At 54.1% G+C, this 16,440-nt stretch overlaps 1 protein-coding gene and 1 non-coding gene across 2 annotated transcripts in view; one reads left to right on the forward strand and one right to left on the reverse strand.

Moving 5' to 3' along the window:
- The first annotated feature begins 2,053 nt into the window (after positions 1-2,053).
- LOC119626690 (U6 spliceosomal RNA) lies at positions 2,054-2,159 on the forward strand. The gene has a single exon (XR_005242835.2). It is a non-coding gene; the product is annotated as a U6 spliceosomal RNA (small nuclear RNA).
- A 4,644-nt stretch (positions 2,160-6,803) lies between these two features.
- Positions 6,804-16,440, reverse strand: part of NECTIN1 (nectin cell adhesion molecule 1) — a 68,679-nt gene continuing 59,042 nt past the window's right edge. The window contains 1 exon segment of the mRNA XM_008021207.3: positions 6,804-11,285. Coding sequence (XP_008019398.1) covers positions 10,738-11,285 — 548 coding nt within the window. The 3' untranslated portion in view covers positions 6,804-10,737.

Consider the following 16,440-nt stretch of genomic DNA (forward strand, 5'->3'; position numbering starts at 1 on the left):
CATCCATCCATCCACCCAACCCCTCCTGCCCCCAGAAGTTTAACCACCAGGATTGAGCCCCTCTGTGTCCCATGCCAACCTCTTAAGGTTAGATGGGTTGGCTGTGCCTAGTGTGTAAGAGGGGGTAGGCCAGGTTCAGGGAGGACACACAGACAATTCCTCTTCCCTCCACCCCCATCCCCTGCTGGTCAGACCAGTTCCAGGGACCAGTATTTAATACCTGGCCCTCAGAATGGGAAGGAGATGGCAATGTGTGTGTGTGTTTGTGTGTGTATGTGTGTGTGTGTGTTTGTGTGTGTATGTTTCTTCAGGAACACCTTTTTTATTTTTTTTGAGACGGAATCTCGCTCAGTCACCCAGCCTGGAGTGCAGTGGCATAATCTCGGCTCACTGCAACCTCCGCCTCCCCAGTTCAAGCAATTCTCCTGCCTCAGCCTCCTGAGTAGCTGGGACTACAGGCGCCCGCCACCACACCCGGCTAATTTTTTGTATTTTTAGTAGAGACCGGGTTTCATCATATTGGCCAGGCTGGTCTCAAACTCTTGACCTTGTGATCTGCCCACCTTGGCCTACCAAAGTGCTGGGATTACAGGTGTGAGTCACTGCGCCCGGCCCAGGGGCTTTTTAAAAAAAGGCTTAAATTTATTTTTTATTTTATTTTTGAGATTAAGTTTCACTCTTGTTGCCAAGGCTGGAGTGCAATAGTGCGACCTCGATCCACTGCAACCTCTGCTTCCCAGGATTAAGCGATTTTCCTGCCTCAGCTTCCTGAGTAACTGGGATTACAGGTGCCCACCGCCACGCCCAGCTAATTTTTTGTATTTTTAGTAGAGATGGGGTTTCACCATGTTGGCCAGGCTGATCTCGAACTCCTGACCGCAGGTGATCCACCCACCTCGGCCTCCCAAAGTGCTGGGATTACAGGCGTGAGCCACCATGCCTGGGTAACAGACTTTTTTTTTTTTTAAAGAGCAATTTTTGGCTCACAGTAAGATTGAGTAGAAGGTACAGACAGTCTATGGGAAATAGAATGCCTAACTCCACATAGGTATGGCCTCTCCCACTATCAAAAATCCCACACTAAAAATAAAAGAAAAAACATTCTACACCAGAGGGGTCCATTTGTGGTGGTTGGTGAACACACACGGCCACACTGCGACTGGTCCGTAGGCAACTGGGGTTGTTTGATGTTGGTGTGAGGGCTTGCTCTGAGCTGGCCATTGTGACAATGCTTTCCCACAGCTACTGATTAATGGAGTCAAGACTTGAACCCAGGTTTGCCTGACTCTGAAGCCCAGGCTCCTAACAGCTGTGTTGCTAAGTGGCCTGATGACGATAGCATAGGTTTAAATATCTGAAAAAGCGGTTTGGTGAGGAGTAGCCGTCTTCCAGTATTTGAAGGACTATCCCAAGAAGGCTAGATGGAGTTGTTCTGTGTAGCTTCCCAGGGAAATATCTAGACGACCAACAGGTGAAGCTTAGGGGAGGGAAATTTTGTCCGCATAGAAGGGTAGCCCTGTGGCATCAGGGCTTATTTTGAGAGGCAATGACTTGCCCAGCACCAGAGGCTGGGCACATTTGGAGGGAAACCCCTGTCTTGGGTAAGATTGGGCTTCACCACCTGAAAGGTCTCTTTTGTTTTGATTTATTTATTTTAAGACACAAGATCTCACTCTGTCGCTTATCCTGGGGTGCAATGGTACAATTAGAGCTCACTGCAGCCTCCAACTTCTGGGCTCAAGCGATCCTCCCACCTCAGCCTCCTAAGTAGCTGGGACCACAGGTGTGCGCCACACCTGGCTAACTTTTTAATTCTTTGTAGAGATGCAAGTCTTGCTGTGTCACTCAGGCTAGTTTCAAACTCCTGGCCTTAAGCGATCCTCCCACCTCAGGTCCCCAAAGTGTTGGGATTACAGGTAGGAGCCACCATGCCCAGCTAAAAGGCCTCTTTTGACTCTCATTTTGATCAGTTCAATTTGGTTCAGCCTCTGTTGAGCACCCACTCTGTGCTAGCTCTGGGCTGGGTACTGGGGATGAGTAAGCCATGATCCCAATGCTTGATTCGGCAGCACACGTACTAAAATTGGAACGATACAGAGACAAGTAGCATGGCCTTGTGCAAAGATGACATGCAAATTTGTGAAGCATCACATTAAAAAAGAAAAAGACAAGATCCCGGCCCTCAAGGGGCTGCCAGCCTAGGTTGGAAGGCAGCTTGTGCCGTTCTGTTACTTGCTGTCCCTTTTTGCCCTGGACGCCATAGGGGCTCTCAGGGATGAGGGTCCCAGGAGTGTTGCAAAATGAAAAGGAGCTGGCTACTGAGGGGATGGTGGGCATGAGCAGGAGATCAGGCTGGGGAACCCTGGCCAGCTGGTCCCTGGTTCAGTCATCCCCAAGGAGGTCTTTACTCACTGTGGAATGGAAGAGGCCTTTGTTAGGGACCTTTGGGCCCGTCCTCAGGCAGAGAGTGGAGGACTCTTAAGAGCACAGGCCCTGCCACCCTCCCCTTCCGCCTCTCTCAGAGGGTCCTCCCTCATCTGCCTAACAGGGACATAGGGGAACCGTCACCTTCCTTCATGAAGCACATTCACTTCTCCTAGGTTGACAGCATCATGGAGCAAAGAGCTCCATTCAGAGAGGGCCTATGGGACCTCCTGCCTGGGCTCTTTCATAATCCCTCTTCCCCTTCTGGAAGATGTCCAGGGACCAAGCGCCCATAGGTGGTCTAAACCCCAAAAACCTGCTTAATGAGGATTATGGGTGTGGCTCCATCCTGCCCCCTACTTGCCTCAGGTGGTGACCTCCATTGCAGTCACTGTCATCTGGGATCCCAAGTCTCACAGGTGACGATGATGATGAACATGAAAGTGACGGATGACAATTAATGATGACAACAGTAAATAGCATTATTCAGCACTCAAACCCTATGTGTGCTAATTCACAGAATCACCCAACTCCCCACCTCTTCAGTCCCATTTTCCTATCTCAAGACCCACCTCTTCCTCAGGACTGACACCTGGGGTGGCCTCTGCCTCCACGCTGGCTATCCATTTGAATCTCCTGGGTAGCTTATTAAAAATATGCCTGTTAGGGCTGGACGCAGTGGATCACGCCTGTAATCCCAGCACTTTGGGAGGCCGAAGCGGGTGGATCACAAGGTCAGGAGATGGAGACCATCCTGGCCAACATGGTGAAACCCTGTCTGTACCAAAAATACAAAAATTAGCTGGGTGTGGTGGCGCATGCTTGTAGTCCCAGCTACTGGGGAGTCTGAGGCAGGAGAATCACTTGAACCAGGGAGTCGGAGGTTACAGTGAGATGAGATCCCACCACTGCACTCCCGCCTGGTGATAGAGTGAGACTCTGTCTAAAAAAAAAAAAAAGCCTGTTACCAGGCACAGTGGCTCACACCTATAATCCCAGCACTTTGGGAGGACTGCTTGAGGCCAGGAGTTTGAGACTAGCCTGGGTAACATAGGGAGACCCCTTGGGAGGATTGCTTGAGGCCAGGAGTTTGAGACTAGCCTGGGTAACACAGGGAGACCCCTGTCTCTACCCAATAATAATAATTATAATAATAAAAATAAGACTAGCTGGGCATGGTGGCAAGTGCCTGTAGCCTACTTGGGAGGCTGAGGCAAGAGGATTGCTTGAGCCCAGGAGGTCGAGGCTGCAGTGAGCCGTGATTGTGCTACTGCGCTCCAGCCTGGGTGACAAACCAAGACCCCATTTCAAAAAAAAAAAAAAAAAAGTCTGTCTAGGCCCCAATCCCAATCCCAGAGGCTCTGACCCTATTGGTGTGGGGCGAGGCCTGATTTTTAAAAATCCCCAGATGATTCTGGAGTGTAGCCGGAGTCAAGTTCTCTGCGCTCAGTGGGGCCTGTGATGTATGTTGATGATTGATGCCCTACAGCTGGTTCTCAAGCCAGGCAGCCAGCCCTGTGCTTTTCTCCATGGAGCTCAAGATGAGCTTGGATGCCAAGTTGCCAGAAGGGCCAGATTAGATGAGGCCCCAGCTCCTGGAGTGTCTGTGTGTGCTGTGTGTGTGCTGTGGGAGGCGTGGTTGGCAGAGGGGAGGCTGGGGTGAGGACATTGCCGGCAGCGCCTCATCTGGGAATTGCTCTGGGGATACGAAGTGGAAACGCAGTCCCCCATAGAGAGAGACTTGGTCTGGCTCTGCCATCAAGCCTGTAAACCAGGGGAGAAAATAGGATCTGGGGTCCAAGAAGCCAACATCTGGGTAGAACCCAAGGACTGCTCTGCATAGTGCTGCTCTGCGTAGTGTCTGAAGGATGTGGGGGCAGAGCCTCCAGCTGTGGGCACTGGTACAGAGTGCCGGTTTCAGGAGCAGGTCTAGCTGGAGCTCCCCTCCAGTGTTCAGAGGGCTTTCCTCCTCCAACTTTCTCACCCAATCCATGTCCTTCTCATTCTTCAAACCATGTCAGATAGAACCTTTTCCAGGAAGTCTTCCCTGATGAGCCCCATCTGACTCTGACAGCTCCACTTAACACCAATAGGGATCCTGCAAACTCAGTTTATATCCCACTGGGGGTTCTTGCTGCTTTGAGAGGGAACAGAAGCTTGTACTAGATCTCGCATCCTCCCAGGATTCAGGCTGGTGCCATCCCTTCCCCTGGGTTCCTCCCCTCCTGCTGCTCTCAGGATGTGGCTGTGCCCTTGAGCATGTTTGGCGCACACTTGGGCCAAGTCATAGTTTCTTCTCTAGATTTTAGTTCTCCATGTGCAGAATGAGTGTGTTGGAGTAGATGATCTCTTTTAGAACAACTAATGTAAGATGGTAAATTCTCAAGGCTGCCGGAAATACTCTTAACAGATCTCTGTCTGGAGAACTCCTACACATCCTTCAAGGTCCAGGTGAAATGTCACTCCAGACCCTCCCAAACACAATGACCCACTCCTGTCCTGTGCTACCCCAGCACTTTACACACAAGTCTGCGACAGCCTGTGGCAAGGATGGCACTGGCCATTTTGGAATCGGGGATACCCAGGGTTCTGAATTCTGTTAGAGCCGGGATGCTGGGTGTGGCTGTCACAGGATTTGCAGTCCCAGAGTGGCCAAAAATGTGTTGTAAATGAATAAATGAATTCTTCAGTTCATCAGGTTTATCTCCTTAACCGTATGCAACCAGGAGTGGGTAGGATAGGGGAATGGAGAGAAAGGCCTCTACGGTCTCCAGAGAGGAGCTTAGTCCTGGGCCCACCAGCCAAGATAGGGATATGGTGGACACATCCCAGGGGGACCTTAGACCCTCAGACAGGTGCTGCTTCCAGGCCTTTGGTCCTCTGCTCTGCTGAGGGTGGTGTTGGAGGGATGGAGGCGAGGGTTGTGGTTTGGGCAGAAGGAGCCACAGCCTAGCAGAAAGTTCTTCTAAGGCCCAACTGGACTAGAAGACTAAGAGTATGGCCCTGGACTCCCAGTATCCTTTGGGCCGGGATGTCTGTAAGGGGACATCCTGGCACCGAGGCCTGGGGAAGGGACTGAGTCTGGCTTCTCCAGCCCAAAGCTCTGTCCAGAGGGGTTGTGCCTGAGACTAATCGACTTGCCCTCCTTCCGCTGCTGGAGAGTCTTGGCTAATTTGCCAGAACACTCTAGTTAAATGCCAATTAGGACATTCTGTCCACTGCTCTCTTCCAATATATTAATAATGTAATTAAGCATTTATTGCCTGCACAAATTAAAAATTAACTTAAACGGACAGCCTGGAAAACTGAGGAAGTGACCGCTTAAACAACCAATTTGCATCTCATTCGAGTATCAACATCTAAACACAGCCCCTCCTAGGATGCTGGGTTTGGCCTTCCAGAGGAGGCTCAGCCAGCTGCCAACAGCTGCTGACTTCTCCTTCTGCACGCCTACTTCTGCCTGTCCAGCCCCAGTCCTGGGTGTGGAGGATGTGACCTTGCCCACACGGGCAGGAGGGTTTTCTGCTAAGCAGCCATCTTGGCTCTATCATTCCTATCCCCTCCCTTTCCCAGGGGTCGTTGGTGTGGATTTCAGTGAAAGGAGATGCTACTGGGTGCGGGGGGTGACGGAGGGATGGCTGGGAGGGGGGCAGTCTCTGAAGCCCCTGCCACTTCCACCCCCAGGATCAATTTGTCCTGCATTCCAGGCCAGGAGATGGGAAGCAGATGGCGCTGGTGGGGAGAGTGGGGAGGTAACCAAGGAACAAGAAGACCTTCTCTCCAAACAACCAGCCCCCTGGAGAGAAATGGGGGACACAGGAGGGGTGGGTCACAGGGAGAGCTTGCAGGGGCTGGGGCTGGGCAGTATCTTCGAAATAGAAGATGAAAGGATAAAGCTCTCAGCTCTTCTCCATCCCCAGGGACCTAACACAGCAGGTGTGACACTGCTGGTTTTCGTCTCCAAACAGCCACAGGAGGGGACATGGCAGGAACAGGACAGCAGGAGTGGGTGACAGGGGAACTGGAGTCTGGGGCAGGAGGCACCCATACCCCCAGGAAGGCGCCAGCCGGTGCAGGGCTCTCCCTCTCTGCTGTGTGCACCCCCAGCCCTCTTAGGCCTTACTTTCTTAAAGGCCTTCCTCTGTCTGTGGACGCCCACCCCTCCATCTACGATGCTGCCGTCAAAGTCCACAGTCTTCTCACTTGCATGGAAGATGGTTCTGGAGCAGCCTGTGAGCAGTCTCCCTCAGGGCCCCTGCTCCTCTGGAACCCTGGAACCTGGGCACAGGGTGGGGGTCCCTTCCCCTCACCATCCCTCTGCACCACCCCGTCCAGCTCCACCCCTTCCCCGTCCCCACTGCCATGGAACAGGGCAGTGATGGGATGCAAACCAGTTTGTTTTAAACACTTTATTTATAAAAAAGTACATTTTTTTTCCTCAATACATTTTCAACCCATCATTTTTTTTTTAATACAAGTAAAAGGGGGTGATGTAAACACCCCCAGGTCAGAACCAGGAGGATCTGCTGGGCTGTCCCCGGACCAAAGGCGGAAAGGGCGACAAGACGCCGAAGCAAGGTAGCGCATCACGCTTGGAGGGTAGGGTGGCAGCTTCTCCTGGATTCTTTTCATTTATACAAAAAAGGAAAACCAATTTTTTTCGACCAAGGATCCCATTCCTCACAGCAGGGGTCAGAAGAGCAGCAGCACCAAGTGGGACAGGGGCTCCTCCTGGCCTTGCAAGCTGGGCAGTGTTGGCAGCGGTGGCAGCAGCAGAGGCCTGGGCACCCTCACCACCTGGGCCGCAGCAGAGGGGCCTGCCTCCTGGCATCCCCGGCAGTAGGCGGTGTGTGAAGCCTCCCTGTGGGTGTGGGGACCTGGGGTGCCCCCACCTGCCCCTCACTAGGAGAGGGTTTCTGTTGGCAGTCAGGCTTTGGTGGTCTCTGTCTGGACCCGAGGCCTGGGAGCACTCCCCTCCTCCCAGAGGAGGGGACACCCGTGTCTGCTTGGCTCAGCAGAGCTGCCCACACCCACCTAACACAATTCCCAATTTCTCTGCTCTGACGAAGGCAGTAAAGTTATTGCACCAGTGACTTGGGCACGTGGGGGTTGGCTGGCAGAGGGGGCACATGCCCAGGAAACAGGGCCCCTATGAGGCTCTCTTATAGCCCGGGCACTGGGAAATCTTTTTTTCTCCTTAAGGGCTTTCAGCAGGATCAGACCATTCCCTCTGCCACATCTGTGCTGAGTGGCCATCTGGCTGTGCACGCGTGCGTGTGTACACACACCTGTGCGTGGGTATGTTGGAGGTGTGAGTGTGTCCTCTGTGGGCACATGTGCTAGGTCCGAGGTGGTCGCACTTGCAGGCCTGTGTTCACCTACTCTATGCTGCTGCTTTTCAGACCCTTCTGATAAAAGGGGACTTGGATGGTTGTTACACATTAGAACAATATCAAAATCTGTAAGGAAACAGGGGCATGGGTGTGGGGCGGGGGCAAGGACAGGGAGGGCAACAAGAGGCAGGATGACAACTGGGGAGGCCTTGGCACAATTAATACCAAGTTTATTTCATTTCCAGCAAAGCAGAAGCTCAGCTCATGCTGTGGGCATGAAGGAGAAGCCAAACGTCCTCATCTCTCTGCTGGGGTAGACCTCCCTTTTGCCAGCTGACTGTGTCTGTGAGTCCAGCAGCAGTGCCCACCTTCCCACAAACTTGGTGCACAGAAAACCTCACATCCCTAGGCCCAAGTGCTGACCCCTGCCTCATGCCCACGCTCAGCCCAGGCTGGCAGCTGCTCGGTGGGTATGCTGAGGCTGGGCCCCTGGCAAGTCAGGAGCCTCCTACGTGGCCCATGCTACATGGACCCCAAAATTTGTGCTTTGCTTGTAGGGAGGGTGTGGAGGTGTCTTAAGGGGGAACTCAGTGCTTTGGCTGGGCTTGGGGCCTTCAAAGTCCATCACAGAATGGGGAATAGGGTGTGGCAGTGCAGGATAAAGGAGATGCAGGAGGAGACAGGGACAGGAAATGCCTCTATCAGGCAGGCCCCTGGGATTGCCTCTTGCCTGGGGGAAAAGGGGACCAAGCAGAGGGGCCAGGGGGGTGTAAGGTGGGATGGCGCAGTGATGTAATGTGGAAAAGGTCCCCTGCCATGGAGGACACTAATACTGCAGGGAGAAGCAGCCCAGCTCCTCCACCTCCCTCTGCCCTGTGGCTGGAAAGACCCCATAATTTTCTCCCCTAACTTCACCCCATCCAGTACCCCAAATGTGAAGAGGGGAGAGCCGCACCAGGGCTGGCATGGCTTCAGACTTCTGCTACGTGGCTACTGGGCAGCCTGGGCAGGGGCCAGGGCAGTGAGGGCCAGACAACGATGGCCCACCTGCTGGGCCCAGGGTTGCCAGGGCAGAAATGGAGCTGGCTGGGGGTTCAATAGCAGCACCAGGGAGGGGAGGGGAGGGACTGGGGGGCTCCCTTAGGAAGCCTATGGCAGGGTGGGTCAGTGCCCGTGGGGCACAGAGTGGTCTGCCTCCCTCTTCCCCAACACTTGCCATCCTGCAGAGCCCCTGACACCCTGGGGTGAGTTAACTGGGATCCCAGTGGGCAGGCATGAAGGGCTGCGAAGCCTGCCTCTCCATCCCAGGGTCCTTCCCATGGGCATGCCTGTCTAAAGTCTAGAGTGCCGGGGAATCTGGGAGCAGATGGAGGAACTGAGGCACTTTGAGCTGGGGGACTGAGAGAGGGCTGGGAGGGGTCTTCCTCCATTACATACATGGGAAGACCCAGTCTGGGGTGGCTGATAGGAACTCAATGTCCCATTCAAAAAGGGAATCTGCACTCAAAGGGAGGGCTTTTCCCAGGCCCTCCCCTCATCCCAGAATGGGGACCAGGGTATGGCTGTGCAGGAGGTGGCCTAGCGGCCCCACCCCCCTCACTTTCTGCCAGGCCCCAGGCTTTGACAATGGCCTTTGTGTGTGAGGCATCCTATGGACTCCTCAGTCCCTCAGACTGTGTTTGCAGAGCTTCTGCCATGTGGGCTTCCTTCTCCACTGCCCTCTGTGTGGATGTTTCTTCACTTCTGACTCCTGCAGGTGGTTCCCCCTGGGATCCCAGCCCTGACTAGCCAACAGAACCAAGTGTTGCTAGATAAGGGAGAAATCAGAGAAACCTCCATGCTGTAAGAAGCAGTTTGGGGTGGGCCTGAGATCCTAGGGTGGAGGCACCGAGGGCCCAGTCTCAGCCATCTCTGGAAGCTTCTATAGGCTGCCCCCATTCTCAGCTTAAAGGGGGAACCAGGTGGAAATAGATGGGTGGGCCTTGGGCAGTGTCAGGATGGGGCAGGGCATGGGACCCCAGGGGAGAGCAGGCAGAGAGGAGCAGTGTGTGCATGTGTGTGTGTGTGTGTGTGTGCATGTGTGTGTGTGTGTGTGCATGTGTGTGTGTGTGTGTGTGCATGTGTGTGCATGTGTGTGTGTGTGTGTGCATGTGTGTGTGTGTGTGTGTGCATGTGTGTGTGTGTGTGTGTGTGTGTGCATGTGTCAGCAGAGGCAGGAGCAAGTGTGGGCCGGAGCCCATCTGGAGCCCCTAATGGAGGGCGCACATTGGGGATAAAGAGGGAACACATCAGAGCTAGGCCAACTCCACTCTCTGTGGGCCAATGAGGAAAAAAAATGCAAAACCACCCTCAGCAGGAAAACACTGCCCAAGGCCCCGCTTCACAAACAAGACTCCCTGGGAACTGGGGAGAAGCCGCACCCCTCCCCCTACCTTTTGGGTACACAGGCTGTCCAGACCCAAGGTCCAAACTCCTGGATGCATCAGCTTTCACTGGTGGGTGTTGGGATCCCTCTCCCCGGGAGGAGGAGCAGCATCTGGGGGTGTGGGGGGCTTTTCCCTCTTAGAGCCCCCTGAGCCCTCCACCCCCAGTGAAGAAACACAAACAAATTCCAGTGTTGGGGGGCGGGGGAGGCTGGCTCCCCAAACCCTGGAGGGACGCCCAGGTACACAAGACGAGAACAGGGCTCCCTACACAGAGGGCAGGCGGGTGGGGCCCGTGGGTGGGGCCCGTAAAGGGAAGATACAGTAACACTAAAGCCACAGTCGAACACAACACCATGGGGAAGGGCGGAGGAGAGGGAGGAAATAAAACACAAAGCCAAGTCGTGGCTGCCCTGGGCTCCCCTGACCCCCCAGGAGTTCGGGGCTGGTTTTGGGCAGCTGGGCAAGTCTCTGTTTAGCTCCTGGAGTGGGAGGTGGGGGGCGTGCGGGGAGGGCCTGGGGAGGAGCGGGCACAGACAGAGGCTCTGGAAGGGGGGCTACACGTACCACTCCTTCTTGGAAATGAAAGACCCGTCATTCTGAGAAACCATGTTCTCAGCCAAGTCCAGCTGCTCAGGGTCGTACTGGTAGCCCAGAGTCCGGTCCCCGTAGCCGTCCTGACGGGCCTCGGCCTCATCCACGGTGAAGTAGGGCCGCTTGGCGTCCTCGTCATATTTGGGGTGGGGGCCGCCCACCTTGCGCTCGCCCCCTCCACCGCCCTCCTCCTCTTCCTCCTCCTCATAGCTGCTTCCACCCAGCGGGCCGGCCTTCTTCTCGTCGTCCGAGTCGTCGGGGTACTGCAGGTTCTGCGCCATCGGCGGGTGGTGCTGAGGGATGCCTGCCTTGCTGTAGCCGTTGCCATACACGTGCTTCTTGGTGCTGTAGTCACCCTTGAAGGTGTGCCGGCGCCGCCGCAGGGCGACCACGATCCCGCCGACCACAATCAGCACCAGCAGGACGCTCCCCGCCACGCCCCCAATGATGGCCGTGGGCACCGGCCCGGCGCGCCGCCCATGTTCGGGAGGAGACGGGGTGTAGGGGAATTCTGGGTGAGGAAAAGAGATGGAGGGGACAGCATCAGCGTGTGCTCCTGGGGTGTCGAAGGGGTGGGAGGGAGGCGGGGGGCAGGGAAAGGAGAGGCCAGGAAGGACAGGCTGTCTGCACCCCAGGTTTGAGCAGCTCCAGTTCGAGGCCCCGCAGCACCCCACCCTTCCTGGAGCCCTAACATGCCGCAGCGTTGGTAGCTGGAGTGAGACAGGCAAGAGGAGAGGCAGAAGGCAGTACCCACAGCACGAGGGCCTTCCATCCCCACTGTCCTTGGTGTAGTGCTGGCCCAGCTGAATCCCCACTCATGGTCCAGTGAGACACATGTGCTACTGCCAGCTTCAGCACACTGTCCACTCGATGTGGCCATTCACTGCCACAACCCTGAGGAGGTATGCCATTCATTCTCATTGGATATCCGAGGAGCAGAGGCTTGCAGAGGTTAAATAACTTGCCTGAGGTCACCCAGCAATAATGCAACGTTGCTTTTCCTGCACATAGAACGTGCACAAATGTCACCGATACCCCTCTGCCAGACACCTGGCAGTCACTGTGTCCCAACCCCATCGCCTTGGCTTCCAAGACCCAGAACCAGGAGCCACCTAGGTGTTCTGCACCTGATTTTGTCTGCCTGCAGGGCACAGGGAAAACAGGTTCCCAGGCACTGGCTCAGGAGATGCCCCGTGAGTGCCAATCAGCTGCCAAGGTGCCAGAAACCAGGGCTGTGGTTCTTGGCTGTGGTCTGGGCCTGCAGGGCAAGGTGGGGGCCTGGCAGTGCTGCCAGCCTGGGTTATAAGTGTAAGACACCAGCATGGCAGGGCACGAGCACAGCGCAAGGACGGCAGAAATGGGGGTGAAAGCACGTGCGTGTGTGCGTGTGTGGCAATGTCGAGTACACGCAAGTGGGCACAGGCACAGGCACGCACCCTTGCCATCATAGCAAGCCTGTCACTCAGAGAGCACATGCCGGGAGGGCCCGCACACCTGTGCTGACATGATGAACGTGAATGGGCAAATCTGTATGCTCAGTGGACACAGCCGAAACAAGGAGGCAGGAAAGGTGAAAAGAAGAGAAAGGAAGCAGGTGGGATGGGAGAGAAGGCTGGACGGGTGGCTTTCTGTGCCAGTGGGGCCGGGCCACAGTACCGTTATTTGGCCAACACTCCCCCTTCCCTTGCCTTACAGGGCCTGGGAAGGTGGCTGAAACCAGGGCCATTCCACAGGCCAAAGAGGCCCTGAGGTGAGGCTAAGGGAAACGGTTCCTGGCACCACCACAGGGTGGCACCGGAGACCATAGCTGGCCTCAGTCAGAGGCACTAGGCTGCGGGTCTAGGGCAAGCCCAGAAGGCTGACCTCAGCCGCTCAGGCCCTCCTCACTCCAGGGCCTCCTCGCTCCAGGCCCACGTAAAGGGCCAGTTTGCCGGTATACTGCTGCCTGCTCACTCTCTGATTCAGTATCTCTCACTCCATGGGAATCATGCTCCTCCCGGGGCATGTGTGGGGTGCTGTCCCACTCGGCAGGCCGCAGCAGGGTGGAGATTCTAGGAAAGAGGAAAGGCCTTCCAGGAATTTGGGCTGGAAGGGCTGACGAAAACACAGGGCTCAAGGAAGGGAGGCCACTTACTCATCCAAGGTCACGTGGCTGAGCTGGGACCGCCCAGGGGCTCCTGTACATGTGAGCGCTGGCAAAGGAACACCGCCATGGAGGACCCCACTCCCCACCTGCCACCACCATCCTCGGTGCAGGTAAGCCAGCAGCTGCCCAGTACATATTAATGGGATCTTCGTCCTGACCGCCTGTCTCCGCAGCAGCCTCCCTGGAACCTCAAGCGTCTCCCTGCTCACCAGGTCCCATCGGTTTACCGCTCTCAAAAGGGCCCCACAACTGCTCCCCACGAGGTGGGAGCAGCCTCCACCAGGGGTACCCCAGAGGCAGCTGGGAAGAACCTAGCCTCCTCCGTACTCAGCCTGCCTGCCCCGCCTCAGTTCTGACTCCGATCTGAATGATCTCTCCTGTCTACACCTGCCTTCCTCTCTTCAACCATCCCTCCAATCAGCAAACATACTGAGCATCTATCCTGCTAGTCATGGGAGACGAGAAACTCACAGCCTTGCCGGGGAAGCAAAGGACACTCAGAGACAGCACGTGCAGATGTTAAGGGAACTGGCAGGGAAGTGCAGGGTGCAGGGGAACGAGGTGGTGTGTCTTGGCATTAGAGAAGGCTTCTTGGAGGAGGCTGGACTTGGAGAGGCCAGGAGGATAACGCAGCATCCAGATGGAGGGAGCTGCCATTTTTCTGAAACATGTCCCTTTCCTTCCAATACAAGATTCTGTGGTCCTCGGCTTTCCTCTCTGAGTGCTATCTCCGGCTGTGTTGCTCCTTCTCTCTGCTCCAGCTGTCTCGCTGGATGCTTTGTCCTGGGACCCTCAGCCCTGACTCTGCTTTCTTTCCTAGTGACAGACTAGTATCAGCTTCTGGAGTCACCCTTATCCTGCTGGCTCTCCAAATTATTTAGGGTACATAGTTCTCGCCCAACTCTGGGACTGTATCTCCATAGCATCTCCCGAACTGTGGCCCATGGAACCTCAAACCATTGGCTCAAAGGGCCAGCAAAAATACGGGGGTCGAAATGTTGGCTTAGACAAAGCATCAGAGCCTGTTACCTTCTCATGCACACTGTGAACTATTAGAGGGACACGTCAAATGCCATGTTTCCCAACATACTGGAGCATGAACCCCATACCTCCTGCCTCCAAGACAGTCTCATATCACTGTCTTCTAGGCAGACACATTAGAAACCTGACCTCTAGCACATCCTCATTTGTAATTCTCAGCACCACTTCAAAACCCGTCTGTACCAACCCGGTTTGCCGTCTTCCTTCCAAACCCTCTCCATTCGACACAACTCCCCGTCTCCACTGCCACCACCATGCAACTTATGCCAGGTTTTACTGCCGTGGTCAATTCCTAAATCTCCCACTTTTGTTTTGCCTCTGCCTGCCTTGAGTCACCCCACCCACAGTCACCAGGTTAATCTTCACTGTGTAGACACAACCACTCCCTTTCTCAAAGATCAGCAATGGCTCCCCAGCTGCCTGTTGGGCTGTGCAGTCTGGCCTTCAAAGCTTCCATCATGCAACCTTACCTTGGGTTTGGTCAACTCACCTTCCTTGCTGTCCTTGTTATCCAAGTTGATTCCTTACTACAAGCCTTTATACATGCAGTCTGCCCCGCCAGGAATGCCTTTCCTCATCGTCCCTCCCTGCCTATTGCACTTCTCCAGCCCCTTCTTCAGGAGCCTTCTCTTCTCCAGTTTACCATGATCTTTTTCTCTTTCGAATTTGTATGTACTAATGGTCTGCACCTCTCATTCTGGTTGCAACAATTGCTAAGGTCATTCCATTAATCACATACTGACATAGCATAGTAAAGCCTGTATAAATTGCAAATAAATGCAAATTAGAATTTACCATGCCTGCCTGTGGTCCTTCTGCCAGTTTTCAAATGGTTAAAGTTCTTCTCTTCTGCAGGAATGAGGACAGGGTTTGAGGAAGTGGCAGCCTCATGATCATTTGGGATTGACTCATTTCAGTGTGTTGCAGTAGTTTATAAGTTCACTATTGTTACTTTTGTGCTTTCTTCAACAGCAGAGACCCAATAAAAAATAAAGCTCTCCTACATTTTCCTCAACTAGTTTGAATTTTCTGGACCTCTCAAGTCACATCATTGCAGTATGGTAGAGTGTACGGTCTTATCTGTTTCACAAGAATGACTGGTATCCCAAGTAGTTTGTAAGTTATAATTGAAAATGCAGGCTGGGCACAGTGGCTCATGCCTGTAATTCCAGCACTTTGGGAGGCCTAGGTGGATGGATCACCTAAGGTCAGGAGTTCAAGACTAGCCTGATCAACATGGTGAAACCTCATCTCTACTAAAAATACAAAAATTCGCCGGGTGCAGTGATGGGTGCCTGTAATCCCAGCTACTTGGGAGGCTGAGGCAGGAGAATTGCTTGAGCCTGGGAGGTGGAGGTTGCGGTAAGCCCAGTTTGTGCCATTGCACTCCCGCCTGGGCAACAGTGCAAGACTCCATCTCAAAAAAAAAAAAAAAATGCACCTTGAACCTGACCTCTTCTCACCATCTCCATCACTACCACCCTGATCCAAGATACCCTCATCTCTCATCTGGATTATTGACTGCAATGGCTGCCTAACTGCTTTCCTGATTCCACCCTTTCCCTCTGTGGACTGTTTTCCACACAGCAGCCAGACAAATCCTGTTAAAGTGTAAGTCACATCTGCTCAGAGCCCTCCAATGAGTCTCCCTAGAGCCTTAACATGCTCTGTGTGCCCTATGCCCCGCCCCACCTCTGAAGTCATCTGTTCCTGTTTCCTGCAGGCTTGCCCCACTCCTGGCACACACTGCACAGGCTGCTCTGCCCCCGGGAAGCCACTTCCCCAGGGGCCCCAGGTTCTCTCCTTTACCTCCTTTGGGACCCAGCTCAAACAGCCCCTTCTCATCAAGACCTTCCCCAACTACCCTATTTAAAACTGCAGCTCATAAGCCCATTCCACCTGTGTGGTCCACAGCACTTGGGATCCCCTTACCCTGCTCTTTTTTTTTTCCTCCTCAATTTCACCTTCAAAATTACTACTTTTTTTTTTTTTTTGAGATGGAATCTCACTCTGTCGCCCAGGCTGGAGTGCAGTGGCGCCATCTTGGCTCACTGCAACCTCCGCCTCCCGGGTTCAAGCGATTCTCCTGCCTCAGCCTCCTGAGTAGCTGGGATGACAGGCATGTGCCACACGCCTGGCTAATGTTTGTATTTTTAGTAGAGACGGAGTTTCACCATGTTGGCCAGGCTAGTCTCAAACTCCTGACCTCAGATGATCTACCCGCCTCAGCCTCCCAAAGTGTTGGGATTACAGGCGTGAGCCACCGCGCCCAGGCTACGTATTTTTTAAAAATGTATTTTATCTATTGTCTTTCCTCCTATGCAAAAACATAAGCTCCACCAGGATAGGGACTTCTTGTCTGTTTTGCTCATGGATTTATACCAAGCACCTAGATTGCCTATCACGTGGCCAGTGTTCAAGAAATATTTGTTGAATGACAGAATGAATTCTACAATGGCAAGATTATGTCTTAGAGATG

This window comes from Chlorocebus sabaeus, chromosome 1, assembly GCF_047675955.1.
Source record: "Chlorocebus sabaeus isolate Y175 chromosome 1, mChlSab1.0.hap1, whole genome shotgun sequence".
NCBI classification, from domain to species: Eukaryota; Metazoa; Chordata; class Mammalia; order Primates; family Cercopithecidae; genus Chlorocebus; species Chlorocebus sabaeus.